The 20,600-nt window shown below is 46.2% G+C and overlaps 1 protein-coding gene across 4 annotated transcripts in view; it reads right to left on the bottom strand.

Moving 5' to 3' along the window:
• LOC104590539 (CCR4-NOT transcription complex subunit) overlaps nucleotides 1–20,600 on the bottom strand; it is a 54,814-nt gene that overhangs the window by 5,991 nt on the left and 28,223 nt on the right. For all 4 annotated transcript variants that reach the window (XM_010249248.3, XM_010249249.3, XM_088887415.1 and 1 more), the window contains 3 exons: nucleotides 13,316–13,387; nucleotides 13,158–13,231; nucleotides 12,900–13,041 (listed from right to left, as the gene is read on the bottom strand). In XM_010249248.3, the coding sequence (XP_010247550.1) occupies nucleotides 12,900–13,041; nucleotides 13,158–13,231; nucleotides 13,316–13,387 (288 nt within the window). The remainder of the gene's footprint in view (nucleotides 1–12,899; nucleotides 13,042–13,157; nucleotides 13,232–13,315; nucleotides 13,388–20,600) is intronic.

Raw genomic sequence — 20,600 nt, 5'->3', positions numbered from 1 at the left:
AAGCACCACACACATTTCTTCGAGGGCCCTTCTTTCACAGTTCAACGGCATAGCCATTGCGCGGTTTGAGTAACCTCGACATTGAGGGTGAAGTCCAGGCAGGCCGGCAAGGTGAAATGGTTCCGTCCCCAGAAATGGACACCAATATAGGCAAGACCCGGGCTAGCCAGACGAGCCCTGGAACTGGCAAGGAAGTGAATGGCACGGGACACAGACGCCCATTCACGAGGAAGACCCATTGTCGAGGACGACAATGGATTGAGTGGGGGAGCTTGTTACGGTTCAGCACAGGCTTAGCCTTGCCTACGCTTGGCAGGCTTACGTTAGAGACATGCCCGTCATTTTCGCCTGTAAGATTTTTGGGAGAACTGATGTCATCTTCAGGCAGACCACCAAAAGCTTAACGTACTCTTTGAGGAGGGGTGGTCGACCTCCTTGGGTGCCTAACCTTGGCACTCCTAGACCTTCATCCCCTTGCGGGGCGGCCCTGGTTAACGGCTAGCATGGCTACCAGGGTTCCTCATGGGCGCACACTTGCTCATGGGGACAGTGTTGGACCGGCACTGCGCTACCGATACTCAAGGGAGGCTTGGCATGCAGGCCTGGCTCAAGCATGTCCCTTCACTTCGCCAGCCCCTTGCCCAAGCTGATTGAGCTATCCCGTTGCCCTTAGCGCACGGGTGTGTTCCGGCCCAAGCGGTTGCCTATCATCAGGGCACACAGGTGCCTGTCATCATCGGCATACAGGAGACCCCTCACAACGGTGCCAAGTCACCTCATCGGCGCATGGTCGCCTTCCATTATGGTTGTCCCCCTTTAACACGTAAGCGGCGCCTCCCATGGACCGGTCTGAGCCAGGAGAGTGCCCCGGCCATTGGACTTGAGGTCATGATCCAGTGCTACTGACGTTGGTGGAGCCATCCCATCGGGCAACTCCTAGCCTCTAAGCGCAGAAAGGCTTGTCCTGGCCTGCCTTGGCCAGGACGCCGCACGGGTTTCTTCCGCTGTAGAACTACCCCCGTGACAATGAGGCGGGCCAGTTCGGGTTACTGCCTTGTGTGGCTCGGGGCCTAAGGGAGAGTTCGGGCTCCTCGTAGGGAGGTCGGGTTCCTCATAGAGAGGTCGGGCTCCTCGTAGGGAGGTCGGGCTCCTCGTAGGGAGTTCAGGTTCCTAGAAGGGAGTTCGGACTGCTGGTTTCTTCCCTTTGGTGCTTGCGCCCTGGGTGCGTTGTTGTGCCGAGCTGTTTGCCTTTGCCATGTGTTGAGTGATTACGAGGTCGGGCCAAATCTTCCTTCATCAATTGCCCCCCACTCCTCGTGCTAAGGGTCTTGCCTTGGCGCGGGGAGTTCGCAAGGTGGCAGGTGGATTTGTCCCGTACTTTGAATCTCGGTTGACTGGTAGCACGAGGTGCGTTGTCAGGGTTAGTTTCTCGAGCGCCCAGAAGACGGAAGACGTGCCGACCTGCCTATAAATGCTACCAGACGTGACAGCGCGTGCTTTATTTTAAAATCAAAAAAGGCACGCCGCTAGGAGACGTGACAGCAGGCGTTCTTTCAAATTTTGAAAACGTGCCGTTGCCGCTTTTAATGTGAAGAGACGTGCGCTGTCGTTCTGTCAGTTTCGGAAAGACGTGCGCCGGCGCCCTGTCAATTTCAGAAAGACGTGCGCCAATCACGTCTCGGTCTCAGGGGACGTGCAGTCAGCGCGACTGCGGGCCATTGGATTGGCTTTGATATGTGCCGTTGCTTCTTCGTCACTGCGGGTATAAATAGTGGGGGACCCCAGTCGCTTTCACTTCTGTGTTGCCTCTTGAGCTCGCGTACAAGTTTCAGCTCGTGCCCAGGCTTTCAGTTCGCGTTTTTAGGTTTTCGCTCGTTCAAGTTCTCGGTCTTGTTGAAGCTTTTTTTCGGGTGAGTACCTCCCTGGAATCCACCCTCTCTCCTCCATGTCTAGCTCGGAATGCTCAGACGGTCCTTCAAGTGGGCCAGATGCAGGTTCTACGAACCGAGTCGCATCCCCCGATAGTCCTAGCGAGCCGAAGGTAGAGCTCGAGGAAGAGTTCGAACCCGTAGGTCGAGTCGCCTCGGGTAGTTTGGCGTCCACCTCGTCGGGGTCGGACGTTAGACAAGTTTGGCCCCTCAACCATGACGCCTGAGGGACTCCAATCCCTTGTTACTTATTACAATTTGCCTGGGGAGTACGCTTATTTTGTACCTTCGGGTAGTTTTCCTTGGGAACACGGTCCTAATGAGATCGTGATATTCCGTGAGCAGCTCGCTGCGGGGCTGCGATTGCCTTTTCATCCCCTCTTCGTCAAGGTTTTGAATCATTTCGGCGTTACGATCGGTCAGCTTCACCCGAACTCCATTCGTAATTTGGTGGGGACAATCTCCCTATTTAGCGAACAGGGCTTTCCTTTAGACTTGGAGATCTTTTCTTCCATCTTAATGCTTAAGAAGCAAGCGGGTCTCCTCCCCGGGCGTAGGCGGGCGTATTACCTGTCTCCTCGCCCGGGTTTTAAACTTTTACATGATCTTCCCAACAAGATCCCGGCGTGGAAGCGGGACTACTTTGGGGTGCGAAGTGTGCGAAGGTGGCCGTTTCAGACCGGGTGGGGGATGGCTGCCCCTGACTCCGGTGTTACGCTTGACAAAGAGACGGTGAAGGGCCTCCAGCAATGGGCGCGACTTGGGCTTAAAGTGCCAACAATATCTGACGGAGGCCAAGCTCTTTGCAGCCGGCCTGAGTTCGGGTAGGTGTGATGGACTCAGGAGGGACTCGTGGTGGGCGCTTGTTTCAAGGCATGAAGAGGAGGAAGCGAGTCGCCAAGCGAACTCGCGCCGAGCTGCCCCAGGATGCGGAGCCCGAGGTACCGGACTACCCGTCGGGGGAACCGCCCAGGGAGCCCGAGATGGCTCCTCCAATGCAAGAAGCGACAGGGGGCCCGCATGCTGAGACTACTTACACGAGGGCTCCCACCTACTCTGGTGCTCCTGCTTACTCTGGGTCTGCTCATACGCGAGCTGGGCCCTCGGGCTCGGGGGCCTCAGGGGAATTCAGGAGTGTGCTGTCGCCGACCTACGCTCTTCAGAAGAGTAAGGAGGCCATCTTCCCCGAGGAGGTCGCGGCGTGGACTGATCTCCCTCTGCACCAGGTGGCCTGTCGTGCTGTTACTCATGCCATGATGGTAAGTCAGACTTTTTATCGAGCTCTTTTGCTTTTATCCTTCTTGTCGTGCTGTTACTCATTCGTCCTTTTTGGTAGGTGAACTCTTCTATTCACGCCTTGGCGGCCCAGGTGGAAAGGAGCTCGAGGCAGGCGCGAGCTGCTGAAGAGTCTCTTCGTGCTGCTGAGACGACTTCCCGAACTGCCGAGGCGGCTTCCCGAGCTGCTGAGGCGGCTGCTCGTGCTGCAGAGGCCAGGCAGGCGAGGTCTCAGAGGGATGCCGAGGCCATGGGAGTCGTAGTGAAGCACATGGCGGACCTGAGGCTGGATTTGCAGCATCAAGTCGAATACCTTCAGGAGGACATTAGGGAGAGGACGCAGATCTTTTCTCAAGGTATTGAAGATGCCAAGAAAAAGGTTGTCGATGAGTACATCGCCTCGCCGAGCTTTGACGACCTAATGGTGGATTCGTACCGAAGGGGTTTCAAGCTAAGCCGGTGGATGATCCGGAATACGTACCCCGAGCTCGATATTAGTGCCATATCCACTTCGCGCATAACTCAGGAGATGGCCAATGCTGCTGATGGTGAGCCAGACTCCGAGGGCGAGGCAGGGCCTTCGAGTATCGTTGAAGTGCCTTCTGATAATGAAGAAGTAGCTCCGAGCTTGTAAAAAAAAAAAATTTTTTTTTTTTTTTTGAAATGTACTACCTTACTTTGAAATGGAATGACTTTTCTTTTGGTTAAGTGTTGGTTGTTCTTTCTCCCGAACTGAACGTATTTGCCGAACTGACCATACGTCTGATCTGTTTCTTGCCCGGGTTACCGCACTCGCACGGCCTGTTTTTGGTGGTGATTTTATCCACTTCGCTTGGTGGTCTATAGGTAGTATCGCCTTAGGTTGACGATGTTCCATGCTCGGGGTACTTGCTTACTCTCTAAGGTTTCGAGCTCGTATGCCCCCCCGAGTGCTTTCTTTACTCTGTAGGGTCCTTTCCAATTTGGTCCGAGTTTGCCTACGCCGGGTTCAGGTACCATGATCTTACGGAGAACCAGGTCGCCGACGCGGAAGTTCCTCTTCTTTACTCTGGCATTATAGTACCGGGCTACATTTTGCTGGTAGGCCGCTGTCCGAATGTGCACGAGGTCTCTTACCTCATCTAGTAGGTCGAGGTTGGTGCGTAACTTGTCTCTGTTTGTCTGGTCATCATATGCTTCTAGTCGCAGTGTAGGTATTTCGATTTCCGCCGGGATTACCGCTTCGGTGCCGTGAGGTTAAAGGGGGTCTCTCCCGTGGCGGTTTTTCCCGTAGTTCGATCAGCCCACAGGACACTTGGTAGCTCGTCCGCCCACAACCCTTTAGCTCGGTCTAGTCATGCTTTCAATCCGCGGAGGATGGCTCTGTTCATTACTTCTGTCTAACCGTTTGCCTGCGGGTGTGCGACCGACGTGAAGTTCTGACGAATTCCCATATTTTGGCACCATTCTTGGAACTTGATATCCTCGAACTGTTTGTCGTTGTTGGAGATCAGTACCCGAGGTAGCCCGAAGCGACATACTATGTTCTTCCAAAAGAAGTTCTGTATGTTTCGAGCTGTAACTGTTGTTAGAGGTTCAGCTTCTATCCACTTTGTGAAGTAATCTACTGCCACCACTAGGAACTTTCTCCCACCTGTTGCTGGCAGGAATGGCCCCTGAAGGTCGATACCCTATTCTGCAAAGGGCCATGGACTGGTGAGGTACTTGGGGTCGACAGCAGGCTGATGGTGGATATTGGCATGCTTCTGACACTTGTCGCATTTTCTGACAAACTCGACGCTTCTGCCTTCATCGTTGGCCAGTAGTATCCTTGTCGAAGTGCCTTTTGGGCGAGGGCTCTGCCCCCCAGGTGTCCGCCGCACAGACCTTCATGAGTGTCGCGGAGTACGAGCTCGGCTTCGGCAGGTCGCAAGCAACGCAGGTAGGGGAGCGTGTAGGATCGTTGGTACAACCGTTCGTCTATTATGACGTATTTGGCTGCCTGGCGCTGCACCATCTTGGCTGCATTGCGGTCCGTAGGGAGGGTTCCATCTAGCAGGAAGCTCGCGAGTGGGTCGATCCAGCTCGGCTCTACCTCAAGGACGGGAGCGACCCCTTCTACCCCATCGAGAATGCTGGGCCGAGGTAAGTCCTCTATGTACACGGTTCTCATGGCATTGTGACTCGTGCTGGCTAACCGGGACAGGGCGTCGGCCTCAGTGTTCTCTGACCTCGGAATTTGCCTGATGAAGTGTGACTAGAAGTTGAGTAGAGCCTCCTTTACTTTTGCCAAGTATGCAATCATAGTGAGCTCGCGTGCTTCGTACTCGCCTGTGACCTGGTTGACCACGAGCTGGGAATCACTGTAGATAACTACGTGCTTTGCTCCGACCTTACGCGCTAGGTTCAGCCCGGCTATCAGTGCCTCGTACTCGGCCTCGTTGTTGGATGCCGCGAACTCAAAGCGTAGTGCGTATTCCAATTTCGTTCCGCTCGGGTCGCGTAGCACTATTCCAACCCCGCTGCCCTGCTGGTTCGAGGAGCCATCTACGTGAAGGATCCAGGGCTCCTCATCCCAGTTCGCGTTTAGCCTAACTAGGAGAGATGCTACACTGGCTGCTACTTCACAGGGTTCAGACTCTATTGGCTTGGGAGCTCCGAGCTCGCCCGAACTGGGGATCTCGGGCTCGACCGGCTCAGGGACTTCGAGGCTAAACGTGCACTCGGCAATAAAATCTGCCAAGGCTTGGGCCTTAATAGCAGTTCTTGGCTTGTACTAGAGGTCGTACTCGCTGAGTTCGATGGCCCATTTCGTCAGTCGACCAGAAACCTCGGGCTTGAGTAAAACTTGCCTTAGAGGTTTGTCAGTCAGGACGATGACGGTGTGAGCCTGGAAGTACGGGCGGAGTTTCCAAGCTGCTATCACTAGTGCGTATGGTAGCTTTTCTATCTGCGAGTACCTTGTCTCTGCTCCCTGCAAAATTTTACTAACATAATAGATGGGTTGTTGGACCCGGTCTACTTTTATTAGTACCGAACTGACCACCTCGTCGCTTGCCGAGAGGTACAGTTCTAAGACCTCGCCCTCCTCGGGCTGGGCTAAGGTTGGCGCACTAGCGAGGTAGCTTTTTAGCTCGTCGAACGCGAGCTGGCAGTCTCGGGTCCACTCGAACCCTTTGCCCTTGACTGCTTTGAAGAAGGGCAGGTAGCGGTCTGCTGATTTGGACATGAAGCGGCTTAGAGTGGCTATGCGGCCGTTTAGCCTCTGAACTTCCTTTACTTTTCAAGGTGGTCTCATATCTAGGATGGCTTTTATCTTGTCCGGGTTGGCCTCAATACTGCGCTGGTTGACAATGAACCCTAGGAACTTGCCCGAGGTGACACCGAAGACACATTTGTTAGGGTTCAGTTTCATGCTAAATTGACGCAGGATTTGGAAGACAGAATCTAAGTCTTGTATTAATTCCTGTGAAAACTGCGTTTTGACGACCATGTCGTCTACATAACATTCTATCTTCGTGCCAATCAAGGGCCGAAACAGCCTATTTACAAGTCTTTGGAAGGTTGCCCCGGCATTTTTTAAAGAAGGGCTTGACCTTGTAGCAGTACAAGCCGAACTCGGTTATGAAGCTGGTTTTTTCCTCATCGGACTGGTCCATCCTGATTTGGTTGTAGCCCGAGTAGGCGTCCAGGAAGCTTAGCAACTCATGTCCCGAGGTCGCGTCCACTAGGCGGTCAATTCTGGGGAGGGGGAAGCAATCTTTTGGGCAAGCTCGGTTCAGGTCGGTGTAGTCAACGCACATGCGCCACTTGTCGTTTGCCTTTTTCACCAGCACTGGGTTGACTACCCAGCTCAGGTAATGGACTTCCCTTATGAAATCTACTGCGAGGAGCTTTTCGACCTCCTCGTCGACCGCCCTCCAGCGCTCTGGGCTAAGTTGCGTTTCTTCTGTCTAACGGGTCTGACAGTTCGGTTCGTAGTGGTTGGTTCAGCGGCAGTTGGGGGAACTGCTGTTGATAGTGATACTGGGAGATGTGCAGTACTTGGTGCTGCTGGAGCTGGTGTTGCTGGAACTGTTGCATTTGGGCTTGCATTGCCCGCATGCATTGCATCAGGTCGTCCAACCGGTTTTGGCTGGTTGCCAGGGGGACGGCAGTTGGTTCAGTAAAGGTTGTCTCGATAGGGGGGGAAAGGGGATGCTCATGGCAGGAAGGTTTACGGGCGCCACTGCTTGTGGCGCATTCAAGCTGGGGATTCCATCCACCAAAAGGGGGATGGTGAACTGTCCGACGCACACCACGGGGACTTGAAGTTGCTCCCCGGTGGTGTTTGTCTCCGTGCCACGTCCGGCGTTGCTGGAAGAAGCCATGAGCGTTGGGTTTTTTGAAGAAAAGAGGTTATGAGAGTTTAGAGGGAGGCTTTTTGAAGCGTTCCCATAGACGGTGCCAATTGATGGTGCGCAATCCAGCTGGTCCTACCTGCCAACAACCTTGCCTCTGAACGGAGCTGCTGGGAGCCTAAAACAGAGAAGATGGGGAAGCTCCGGGGGGAACCCGGTATGAATGCTCCGAAACTCAAGTTAGAATTCTTAGGCAAGATAAAACCAGATGGCGCAAAGTTCACGTACCTTATTCTTGGGGGTAGGGAGCCTTTTATATCCACCTCGAGCACTCACTCCTAAGCTTCTATCAGGTCGGGTACGATTACCTCTGGTCTCCTACCAGTTCGGGTGTCATCCCCTCTACTGGACAGAACCGCCACTGCTCCCATTTGTCGGAGCCGTCTCTGCGACTGTCGATGACGGTGGCAGGTGGCGGTGGTAGGTGACCGTTGAAGTGCGGCTGTCAAGCGTCAGATCCCAAGTCAGTCAGGTGCGCCGCCCTTGGGTACGGACCTCCTCGGTGTTAGGTATGGTACGTTTGTTCAGTTCGGCGCCTCGGAGGCGAAGTGCTGGAGAGGCGAACAAGGTGAAGTCTTGAGTTCGGATAGGGGAGTGTCCCGAACTGCCATGAGGCGGGCCAGTTCGGGTTACTGCCTTGTGTGGCTCGGGGCCTAAGAGAGAGTTCGGGCTCCTCGTAGGGAGGTCGGGCTCCTCGTAGGGAGGTCGGGTTCCTCGTAGGGAGGTCGGGCTCCTCGTAGGGAGTTCAGGTTCCTAGAAGGGAGTTCGGACTGCTGGTTTCTTCCCTTTGGTGCTTGCGCCTTGGGTGCGCTGTTGTGCCGAGCTATTTGCCTTTGCCATGTGTTGAGTGATTACGAGGTCGGGCCAAATCTTCCTTCATCAGGTGATAAAATGAGGTAAAATAGACTAAGAGGATTTAGTCACATGCAAAGAAGACCACCTACAACACCTATAAGAAGTGATCTGTTTTTTTCTTTTTTTTTTTGAAAATAAATAAAAAATATATTCATTAAAATCATATAAAGCATAAAAATACAATCAGGTAGTGAGTAATCACCCAAAACCAAAAAAAAACAAACAAACATGAAATTTATATAAACCGCCCACAAATTCAACCCAAAAGGCAATAAAATTCCCACTTTGCCCAACTCCCAAAATTCCACTTCACCCAACCCTCCCAGCCCTTGAAAGTTGAAACCACGCCCCAACCATCAAAACAGACCTAATTCCTATCCACTACTCTTCCATCTCCACGTTCATGAGTAGTAACTTCCAATTCCATAAAAGTTTTCCTTTCAAACTCTTCCCCACCCAAGAAAATCAACCCATAATTTTACTTACACTTCCTCATCCATAACTCTGTCCAATTCAAATTTCTTCCCAACTGATCTCACTGGATCAAGAATCCAGTTGTCTTCACTTTCTTGAACTTCCAAACCTACCAGTGTTTTAAAAGGCATTGGAGGCGTGCACCTCCAGGCAAGGCACCCCCAAAACGCCCTGAGGCATATGCCAGAGGCGTCGTACGCCTCAAAGGATGGGAGGCATGGCAGGTGTACGCTTGGAGGCGAAATGCCCTCAAAACACCCTGAGGCGTATGCCAGGCGCCAACACCTCTGAGGCATACACCTCAGGCACAAGAGGCATATGCCTCATACACCCTTTTCATGATTAGAGGCTACACCTAGTGTGCCTCGCATACACCTCATAAAAAGACAGAAAAAGAATGAAAAAAAAAAAAAACAACAAAAGAAAGGAAAGGAAAGGGAAAGAAAAAGAAAAGGGAAGGGAAGAGAAGGGGGAAAAAAGTGCATTGGGGACAAGCCCCCATCCCCAAATGCAAGCCCAATTTGGTTTTTTTGTGCTAGGGGGTTTTGCTCTACCCCGGCTCACTCGCTTCCGCTTCAACAACCCCCCCACCTTCAGCTAGTGTTATGCATCTTCATTCTTCTTAATATAAAATATTTGTATTAAAAATAAAGAAGAATGAGATCCTGCTTCCACTTCTTCCCCCTCCTCCTCATCCCCCTCCTCTTAAAGAGGCTTACACCTCCTTGTGTTCGGGAGGCTTACACCTCGTACATTCTAAACTACGCCTCACGCCTGCAGGTAGTGGAACACCTCATGTCACTCCTCCATGTTTTAAAACACTAAAACCTACCACGTCCATCTGTTACAAGCTTAATGAGCTAGGAAATGAAAAACAACATGGTTTTAAGTAGTAAGAAGTGATTAAAAGACTCATAATTTAACAGTGGGCTAGACATGATTGCTGGCCCACTAACTTCAGCTCATCTGACTTACCTAATTTGAATTTGAAATAGTTTAAAATTCAAATCAGATGGTTATGAAAGAGAGTTAAATAACCAATCCCATGTATGAAGAGAAGGGAGGTTATTTTAACTCCTCATAACTACTCTGATCTATATAAAGGGGGAAGAAGAAGAAGAAGAAAGAAAGAAAAGGAAGGGAGAACAGAGAGGGTGAGAGGGTTGAAACTGTCAAACAAAGGTGGAAAGAAGATAAAGATAATTCTGCTATTGTAAAAAGAAAAGGAAGGGAGAACAGAGAGGATGAGAGGGTTGAAGCAGTCAAACAAAGGAAGAAAGAAGATAAAGATAATTCCACTATTCTAGATAGTATAGGTAATGCCTATCCTCTTTTCTTTCTCCCCTTATATCCTGTCCACACATCTTATTCTTAGGCATTTGTTTTTCTTTCCATTTCTAATCCTTACGTAACTCTCAAAGAGTCGAAGGGCATGGGGACTATTGTCTTGTTTTAAGGCATACACATATCTTTAGGCTACATGCCATGTAAGAAAGTAGTTGTGATAACGATTGAAGTTTTAACTCCCTGAGATTAGGATTATATTTGGTGGACACCCTTATATATAATCCTATCTCACGAGAGAACTTTTGACTACTCAAATATATATAAACAATTCCTAGACTAGTTCACATTCAGTGGGTCTTATCCACCACTAAACAGGATGATTATGGGACAAGACAAATTCCTATGCTCTTACTAGTGGGCCATACCCAATGTCACAACAGATTTTAATCATCCTGGTTTGGTGGGTCTCACCACTATTAAAAATAAAAAGGCTTTTTAATCCTTCTGGTTTGTTGGGCCAACCCACCATAACGATAAAACATGATGATAATGGGACGAAACAAATTTCTATGCTCTTATTAGTGGGCAACTGGGCCATTCCCACTATCACAACAGATTTTAATCAACCTGATTTGGTGGTCCCATCCACCACCAAAAACAGAATTAAATGATCTGATTATTGGGACCCACTATTAAGACAAGTTTAAATCCTCCTGGTATGTTTGGCCAACCCACTATTAAAGGAAATTTTGACATCCCCTTTTTACGATCTGACTAGTGGGTCCCACCCACTATTAAAACTTAAAATAAACTTTAACACTCCTCATTTGTAACCAATATTTCTATGCTCTCATTAGTGGGCCATACCTACTGTTAAACCAAAACTTAACCCTATAGTGGGTCTCATTAGTGGACCATAACCAAAACTTCTCTTGATAAAGCAAATCACTTGTGTTGATTCTTTCCAGGATAGTTTCCCAACAAAAACTCCCGACCCAAGGAGGAATATGCTTACACCAAACCTCTTTAACATGGAAGGAAAAACCAATAGGGCCAGGCGGTTGAGTTAAGATTTTAAAGAACGAGGCACAAGAGAAGGAGCCCGAGGGGGAAAGTCCAAATTCTAGTATCTTCCTTTGTAAGGTCCAAGAAAACATTTTCAAGAATCTCAGAAGAGTCAAGGTGATACCCAATTCTGTATCCCTAACAGCCCTTCTCAGATCCAAATTCCACCCAAAACCAGAACTCAAGTTTAAAGGAACAAGGGTGAAATAGGCTCATTTTTCAGGTCGGAGAGAGCATACAAGGAAACTGGTCCTTTAAAGGGTAATTCCCCACCCAAGGTTGTTCCCAAAATTTTATGAGGCTGCCTGACTTCAAATCATACCTGATCCAAGGGGAGAAAGCCGGTAACAAGTCATGGATGGCTTTCCAAGGTGAAGCACTTGCAATACTTGCTAGAATTCCAGTTCCAGGATCCCATCCGTTGTCCTCAAGCCCATGAATCTAGCCACTATTTTAACCCACAGCTTTTCCTTGTCTAAGGAGAACCTCCACAACCACTTCTGCAGTAATGCCATGTTCATTTTCCTAATGTTCCCAATCCCAAGCCCTCCTAGCTTTTTACTTCTAGTCACCACCTCCCAACCCACCCTAAGGTCCCTCTTTTCCTTTCCTAGCTCCCACAAAAAGTCCCTCATCAGTTTTTCCAATCTACTAGAGACCTCTGCAGAATCTTGAACACTAACAAAAAATAGATAGGTAAGTTAGGGTAGACCTAATGAGTATGATCCTCCCCCCTAGAGAAAGATAATTCTTCTTCCAAGGCAGATTAAATAATACCTCTAATAGTTTTACCAAACATGTATTAACAAAAATCCATCCATTTTTCTAAGGGGTTGGCCTACATGTTCAACCACATAAAACTGGCATTGGCTAATGGCAAAACCTTTAGTTCAACATACAGTTCAGCCTATTATTAAAGCATTTGATTTTTGACATGGCAATATCTAATCACACTAAATTACCACCAATTACCCAATGATGTTACCAAAGTTCTCTTACATTGTACATCTCCTTCCAACATTTATGCTTGTTTCTGCCCATTCACATTAGTGAGTGTCCATTCAAAACCATCTGATCTATCCTTCAATATAACACCTAGGAAACTACATTAAGGAGGCAGGTCATTAGCAGCAAAGGGTGGTCAAGTAAAAGATTCATTTTATTAGGGGATGAGCATGCTGGAGCACAGGTATTTTTGAAGCCCTATTACAGGATTTCAGCCAACCTCATAACCTTTCTATGGTCCTTCCTATCACAACAAGTGGGAGAAAGGTTTATGTACTCTTTGACAACATTTCTTATCTGTGATTAATAAATGCCCTTTATCTTTTAATTGAATATAGAAAAATGAAAAGAAAAATTATCAACACAAGAATATGGACTCATTGCGAAATACCATGTGTCTAGCATGATACTTCCATTCAAATAAAATTGTTATACCAAATCAGAGTAGGACCGTTAGATTCATTTGGGTCCTGAATGACTTGTTTTCTCTCTTACATTATCAAATTTGAGAATTCCTATGGAACCCAAAATGGTCTCACAGGGCAAAGCCAATTAACAGCTTCCGATTCCCATATAAACAAAGAAAACAAATGAATAGACAATTTGTTCAGAAAAAAATAAAGGAGCAAACCTTGATATTCTCACAGGATGATATACAATTTGTGATGTACATGTGTACAAATCCTGTAGGGAGATCAACTGCTTGAGTCAACCTGTTCACAACTTCCATGGAATGTAGACTCATGTCCATATTTACAAGAACATTGAAGTATCTGTAAACAAGAAGAGGAAACATAAGAATTACGAGATATCTAGTCTGGATCTTCTACAAGAAAAACAAATGAATAAATATTTTAATAAATTGAGAAAATAAAAGGAACAATCTTACTCTGAAATTTCAGTGGAATTCATCAACTTTATCAGAACTTCAACAGCAATAAGAGGATTGTGTTCCACCAGGTCCTGAAGGTGAGAAAAGAAGCTTAAAGGAATGGCAAAACAAGTGCAAGACAGAAGGGAAAACTGTAAAATAGTTAAATCACATACAGGTAACTTTCTTGGAGTCAATCCACAATGGTAGACAAGCTTTGGGTCATTTGCCAACTCCACCAAGACTTGCTGAAAAGACATGAAAAGAAAGAAATTGAAAGAAAGAAACAGAAACTTTCAAAAAGAAGGCAATAGAAGCATCATCTTAAACATGCTTATGCACACAAATACATGCACAAACTGCATTTCTGTTTACAGATTCATAATGGCTTCGATAAGCCATACCCAAATATATAGAATTTAATACATTCTAGAACAATTTTTCAGTATATAAAGATTATAAAAGCAATGGATCTTTTTGAAGGAAACAAATGTGTGTGCTTCCCAAGCTCTTTCTCTATCATCAAGTCTTTTCCTCACATTTTTTATTTTTACCCTATACCAAAATTTTATTTTTTTCTATTTTACCTGTTAGGACAAGCTACAGTATTGTATAGAGGAGAGGTTTTTTTTTTTCAGTTTTTTTTTTCTTTATTGTCTTCAGCTTTTCTTCCAAAACTATGGCATGAGCATTCTCTGCTGCATATTTTCTTCCTGAAACAATAAATATTTTTTGCATGCTAAGTCTGCTCTTTGGTGTTTCAGTAGTTCTCTTAAATGACAAGTCCAGAATGATAGGGTTTTTTTCTTTTTTTATAAATGTCCAGAATGATAGGTTTGTGCATGCTTCTCAGGAAATATAGCCCCTTGAAAACATTGGCCTTCACTGTAAGTTTGCTTCCAAGGCTTCTTTTTTTTTATCAGTAACAGAAGCAATTCATTAATGAGAAAAGATGTAGGTACAAAGGCAGGAGAGATAAACTCTCTTAACTCCCCCAAAAATTAAAAATTACATGTAAGCCCAGAATAATTGATTCCTTCCCACCCCTTGTTTGGCTAGTGCATCTGCAAAGGAATTAACATACCTCTTTACGCATTGTAACCTCACCGTCATGTCTCGGATCAATCATTTGAAGATTCTTTTCTCATTTAAGTAACTCCACATACTGGTCTCCTCTTTTTGCAGCCAATCTATTACCAATTTTGAGTCTCCCTCAATAACTAACCTCCTTAAGTTGAGCTCCTTAGCCTTTTTGACACCTTCCAAAACAGCTAGGACTTCACCTCATTCCTAAATACCCCTCCAATGCCTGAAGGGCCAAGGTTTCCTTCACTACTGCCATCAAAGTTTAGCTTTATGAAACCAAGAGCTGGAGCAGTCCATAATGGATGGATAACACTCTTATTGGGAGCTGACCAAGCCACTTCCTTCCAGTTGTTCAGCAAAACTGTTGTTGAAATATCTTCAAATAGCTTCAAAGACTTCACCCATTGCAATACCCTTGTGATGATTAGTTCAATTAATGCCCCTCTAGACCTTTCCTTGTCACCAAAAATTCTGTTATTCCTTTCCTCCCAAATTGTCCAACAAACTGCTGCCCTTGTACATCTCCACAGAACCTTCCCCCTCTTCTTTGCCCAACTACCAGCAGCGGAATCAAAGAGACCTTGAACATCTGGTGGAGGAATCCATCTACAACCAAACAAAGAAAAGAGCCATTCCCAAATAGAAGAAACAAAAGAGCAAAAAACTAATAAGTGATAGAAGGACTCACCATCAGCTTTACAAAGAACCCACCAGTTAGGAGATAAGCACCAAAAAGGCTTCTTTCTTTGAAGGAGATCACCAGTGTTAATCCTTCCCAAAGAAAGCTTCCAAATAGAAAGCCCCATTCCTAGGAGGAATCGGTTTACCCCAGACTTCCTTAACTGGAAATGTTTGCCCAACACTATCAGAATTCAAAGTTAAAGCTCTGAAGAAAGAGGCACAAAAAAAGACCCAGAAGGAAAGGGAATCCAAATACGTGAGTCCAACTTTGAAGGGTCCAAGCAAACACCTTGTAAATTTAGATCTGAATCCCCGGTTCCCCTTCTGAAACCCAGGTCCCAAATATGGGGGATTAGAGGAAGGTGGAAACTGGTTCATTTTTGTAATCAGACAAGGCAAAGAGAGAGGGAAAACGATCTTTCAAGGGTAAATCCCCCACCCACAAATGTTCCCAAAATTTTACCAAATTCCCAGACAAAGACTGTATTGGATAAAAGGAAGGATGGCATGTATAGACTTCCAAGGAGAAGCACTGGTAGCTTGAGACAATACTTTTTTTTTTGAAAGGTAAAGAAAAAATTCATTAAAATAAAAAGAAATACATAGGAAGGTGATAAGAAATCACCCAAGAGAAGAAAACTGGCTTAGACCCTTCTTACACCAAATACTAATAGACAAAGACACCAGACAACACAACAAGCCTAACTCTTCCGGCACCAACACCTGGACCAAGAACAAAAGGACAAACTGAGATGCAAAAAAAAGGTACAAACAAAAGAGAGAATTTAATCTCCTCCATCAAGAACCTCCTTTTGGTTGTTGCCATCTTCATCCCATTTCCCTCTTCCAATTAACCCTTTTCTCGAGCTCTCTTCCTTCTTCTTCCTCTCAAAATCTTTAAAAGCTTTTAAGGCGAAATCCTCACCTTCCCAAAAAAAAAAAACCCAAGCTTTTACCAATTTCTACATCCTTTCTTGCCGCTACCTTGAACAAGCCAATACTCCCGCATCCCAGCCCTCAGCTGTCAACCCAAGAATACTCACAATCACCTTGGCCCATAACCTTTCCTTTTCCCTTGGTACTCTCCACAACCACTTTCCTAACTGAGCCTCATTTCTTTTTTGAATATTGCCAATTCCTAAGCCTCCAAAGTTCATACTTTTAATTACAGTTTCCCAGTTAACCCTATGATCTATTCTTTCCTCCCTTGATTCCCACAAGAAGTCCCTAATTGTTTTTGTAGGCTTTTGGAAACCCCAACTGGAATTATGAACACCGACAAGAAGTAAACAGGTAAATTAGTCAAAGTTGATTTGATTAAGGTTACCCTCCCACCCAAGGATAGGTAATTCCTCTTCCAGGAAGCTAATCTCTTTGTTACTCTATCCACCACCAGGTTCCAAAAGTTACCATTTCTCAGATTGTCTCCCAAGGGGAGGCCCAAGTAATTCATAGGCCAATTTGATATTTCGCAACCCAAGATAGCTGCACAATCTAACATCTCCCTTTCATCCATATCCACTCTGACCACACAACTCTTTCCAAAATTGATTTTCAGGTTTGACATTTGCTCAAAAAGTTGAACCGCTAATTTCATATTTCTCACGCAACTAAGATCACCTCCTTTACAAAATAAAATTGTGTCATCAGCAAACTGCAAATGTTCAATAGGCACACTACCCCTTCCCACTCTCCATCCTCTTACCAACCCCCTAGAATTTGCTTTCTGGATTAATCTCCCCAAGACATCAGCTACCGAGGTAAAAAGAAAGGGGGAGAGAGGGCCACCCTGCCTAATCCCTCTCAATGTTGGAAAGTTATCAACTACAATTTTTTTTATCAGTGAATTGTAAGATTTATTTAATCAAAGCCAAAGATAGTACAATTTAGGGAGAGGCACGAGATGCTACCTCCCCTTTAAGGAGGGGAGATGGAGGAAATCATCAACCCTTTAGTTAAAGAACATAACAAAGGATAAAGAAAATTACAGAGAAGCCCAATACAAGGAGACCCGAGTAGCCCCTTGTTTAGCAAGATAATCAGCCAAGGCATTAGCCGATCTACCCAACCACTAAAATCTAACTGTCATGTCCCTCAATAGCCATTTGACCTTTTTTAAAATATCCTTTAAGTACCAAGTGACAATACCCGAGTCAGCCAACCATCCTACTACCACCTTGGAATCTCCTTCAATTATTAAATTCTGCACTCCAAGTTGATAAGCAATCTGTACCCCCTGTGCCGCAGCTAGGAGTTCAGCCCTCACAGAGTCTCCTATTCCCACCGGTCCCGAAAAAACGGCAATAATGTTGTTGTTCTCGTCTCTCAGTACACCACCAATCCCAGACGGTCCTGGGTTACCCTGACTACTTCCATCAAAGTTCAGCTTAACAAAACCCTCCATCAGCGGAGTCCAAGTTAGATGAACTCTAAGCTTCCTAGAGGAAGTGAGGGCAACTGCAGACCAATTCCTCATTAAATCCTCAAAGGAATAATCTTCAAAGAGCTTTAAGGATTACATCCACAAAATAGTCCTTGTAAAAATACACTCCTTGACCTCAAGAATGCTTCTTTCCATCTCCTGAAAAATTCTGGAATTTCTCTCTTCCCAAATAGTCCAAAGGAGAACTGCTCTTATACACTTCAACATAATTCTCGCTCTTCTTGTGGTCCACACAAAGGTAGATGGGGAAAACAGCAAACTTACCTCAATTGGCAAGTTCCACTTGCACTCAAAACAAATCGAATATCCAATTCCAAATGGCTGCAGCAAAAGGACAAGAAATCAATAAGTGGTAACAGTCCTCATTCTGCGCTTTGCACAAAATACACCAGTTAGGGATAAACACAAGAAAGGTCTTTTCTTCTACAGGTTATTCATCGTATTGATTTTACCATAGTAAACTTCCCAACAAAAAACAGCTATTTTTGGGGGAATAGACCTAGACCAAACTTCCTTAATTGGGAAAGCCCAAGGAGAGGAATTGGAGCAAAGGGATTTAAAGAAAGATGCACAAGTAAACGACCCTTTCAGAGTCAAAGTCCAAATCCTCCTATCAGAAATGAGTGGGTCCAAGCAAACAAAATCAAGTAACAATAAAAGCTCAGAAGCTGATAAGGATTCCTCATCCCTCAACCCTCTACGGAAGCCAAGGTCCCAACTTGTCAATAAAGGGGCATACGGGGACAAAAGAAATGAAGACACTGGTTCTTTTTTATAAAGGGAAATAGAGAAGAGAGAAGGGAACAGATCCTTAAGGGGCAAATTTCCCACTCGTGCCTTCCCAGAAAAGAACACGAGTCCCAAAGCAAGCATCATACCTTACAAAGCGGAGGAACTGTGGGAGGATGCCATGAATTGCCTTCCAAGGTGTTGCAAGAGTTGCCTGTCTGGATACCCCTACATCCCAACCATTTCCAGAACAGCCAAGGATACTTGCCACCACTTCATGCCATAACCTCTCCCTCTTTAAAGGCCATCTCCACAACCACTTACCTAGAAGAGCTACACTCTTAAAAGCAATATTCCCTAATCCTAATCCTCCTTCCTCCTTACTTCGACTAACTATCTCCCGCCTAATCAAATGGTCCTTCTTCTCTTGCCCCGATTCCCACAAGAAGTCCCTCATCATCTTCTCAATCCTCTTAGCTTCCCTAGTAGGAATCTTAAAAATAGAACAGCCAAGGATACTTGCCACCACTTCATGCCATAACCTCTCCCTCTTTAAAGGCCATCTCCACAACCACTTACCTAGAAGAGCTACATTCTTAAAAGCAATATTCCCTAATCCTAATCCTCCTTCCTCCTTACTTCGACTATCTCCCGCCTAATCAAATGGTCCTTCTTCTCTTGCCCCGGCTCCCACAAGAAGTCCCTCATCATCTTCTCAATCCTCTTAGCTTCCCTAGTAGGAATCTTAAAGATAGACAAAAAGTAAACCAGCAAATTAGCAAGTGTCGATTTGATCAAAGTCACTCTACCCCCCACAGAGATATAATTCTTTTTTCAGCTTGCCAACTTCTTTCCAAACTTCTCCACAACAGGGATCCAAAAGCGGCTCTCCTTTGGGTTAGCTCCTAGGGGAAGACCTAGATAAGTTAAGGGCCAAGACGAGGTGGAGCACTCTAAGCAACCTGCAATAGCCTCCAATTCTTGAACATCCATATTGACCCCAACCACACAACCTTTTTCAAAGTTGATTTTCAGATTTGAGGCCTTTTCAAAAAAAAATAATTAATTCTTAAGGTTCCCAACCTTCCTCAAATCGCTTCCTTCACAAAAGATTATAGTATCAACTACAATTCCATTCACCAAAATTGAATAGTGAGAACTCTTCAAACATACTTAAATCCGTTTTCTCCATTTCTCCCCAAATCCAAAATTTTCAATCATTTCCACCAAAAAGGACCAGTCCACCAAATCGTTAACCTTCTCCAAATCAAGTTTACAGACTATACCCCTCTTTCTATTCCTTTTGTAGTCCTCAACACTCTCATTCACGATTAAAATCTGATCAATAATCTATTTGTCTTTAACAAAAGCTCCTTGATTTGGGGAGATGATAGAAGGAAGCACAAATCTAATTCTTCGAGACAGCACCTTAGCAATGATTTTGTATAAGCTATTAACCAGGCTGATGGGTCTGAAATCCCTTAGGTGGTCCGCCCAGTGTTTTAAAAGCGCAAGGGCCAATTTGCACCTGAAGCGCAAGGCGAGGCGTGCGCCTTTTTAAGAAAGGGCACGCCTTTTTAAGATAGGTGCAAAATTACAAAAAAAAAACTAAAAAATAAAAAAAAGGGCATGCCTTTTTAAAAAATGCAAAAATATAAAAAATATTAAACATAATGTTAATAAAAATATAAACTTAAATTTTAAAATAAATTATTTATAAAACCTATTATCTAAAATTAAAATGCGCCTTGCCTGTGCGCCTAGGCGCGCCTGAGGCATGCCTTTTAAATAACTGGGTTCGCCTCTAACTTCTTAGTGATTGTTGATGCTCGAATTGGCCAAGGACAACACAGTAAATCTGCTTAGCTTCCTGGACGGGCTGGCTAGTGGATGGATCTGAGGGGGGCTGAGATCGAGGGCCCGAGAAACCCGAAGGGCACTACGGCCACCGAGGGCTGGCGAGGTCTACCCGAGGACGGCTAAGGTCAACAGAGGTCGGCTGAGGGCGAGTACCTGCAAGGAAGGAAACGTCAGAGGCCCCGGGTGATAACCCGAGGCGGGGACTCCGACGGTCAAGTTAGTGAGGGCGTAGCAGATAAGGCAGATAAGGTCCGAGGGGTTTGGACGAGGTCGCCAGAAAGCTAGAGAGAAAGAGAGTTGGAGAAAATGGGAGTCTGGACTCCAGTTACGGATCCTTTACCTTGGGGGAGTCATGCCTTATTTATACTTGAGGTCGCCTGACAGCAAACGCATGCGGGCAGTCAGGATGCGATCCGACCCTGATAGGGCAGTCATCCGAGCTCGCCGCTTGTGGTCGCGCCATTGGTCCCGTGCTGGGCGCCGACCTTCGCCCTGCCAGACGCGCTAACTGACTCCGTGTTGTTCCACATGTCGCCATGCCATAAACCTGCCAAAAGCGCCTACATCATTTGCCCCCCACTCTCGAGGTCGTGGTAGAGGTCTTAGCTGAGGACCTCGGCTTCGGCCCAAGAGTGTCATTCTTGCTAGGAGGCGCTGAGTGG

Source organism: Nelumbo nucifera, chromosome 5 (genome assembly GCF_055504915.1).
Source record: "Nelumbo nucifera cultivar China Antique chromosome 5, China Antique-T2T, whole genome shotgun sequence".
Taxonomy (NCBI): Eukaryota; Viridiplantae; Streptophyta; class Magnoliopsida; order Proteales; family Nelumbonaceae; genus Nelumbo; species Nelumbo nucifera.
This window is presented reverse-complemented; position numbering and strand designations above follow the sequence as displayed.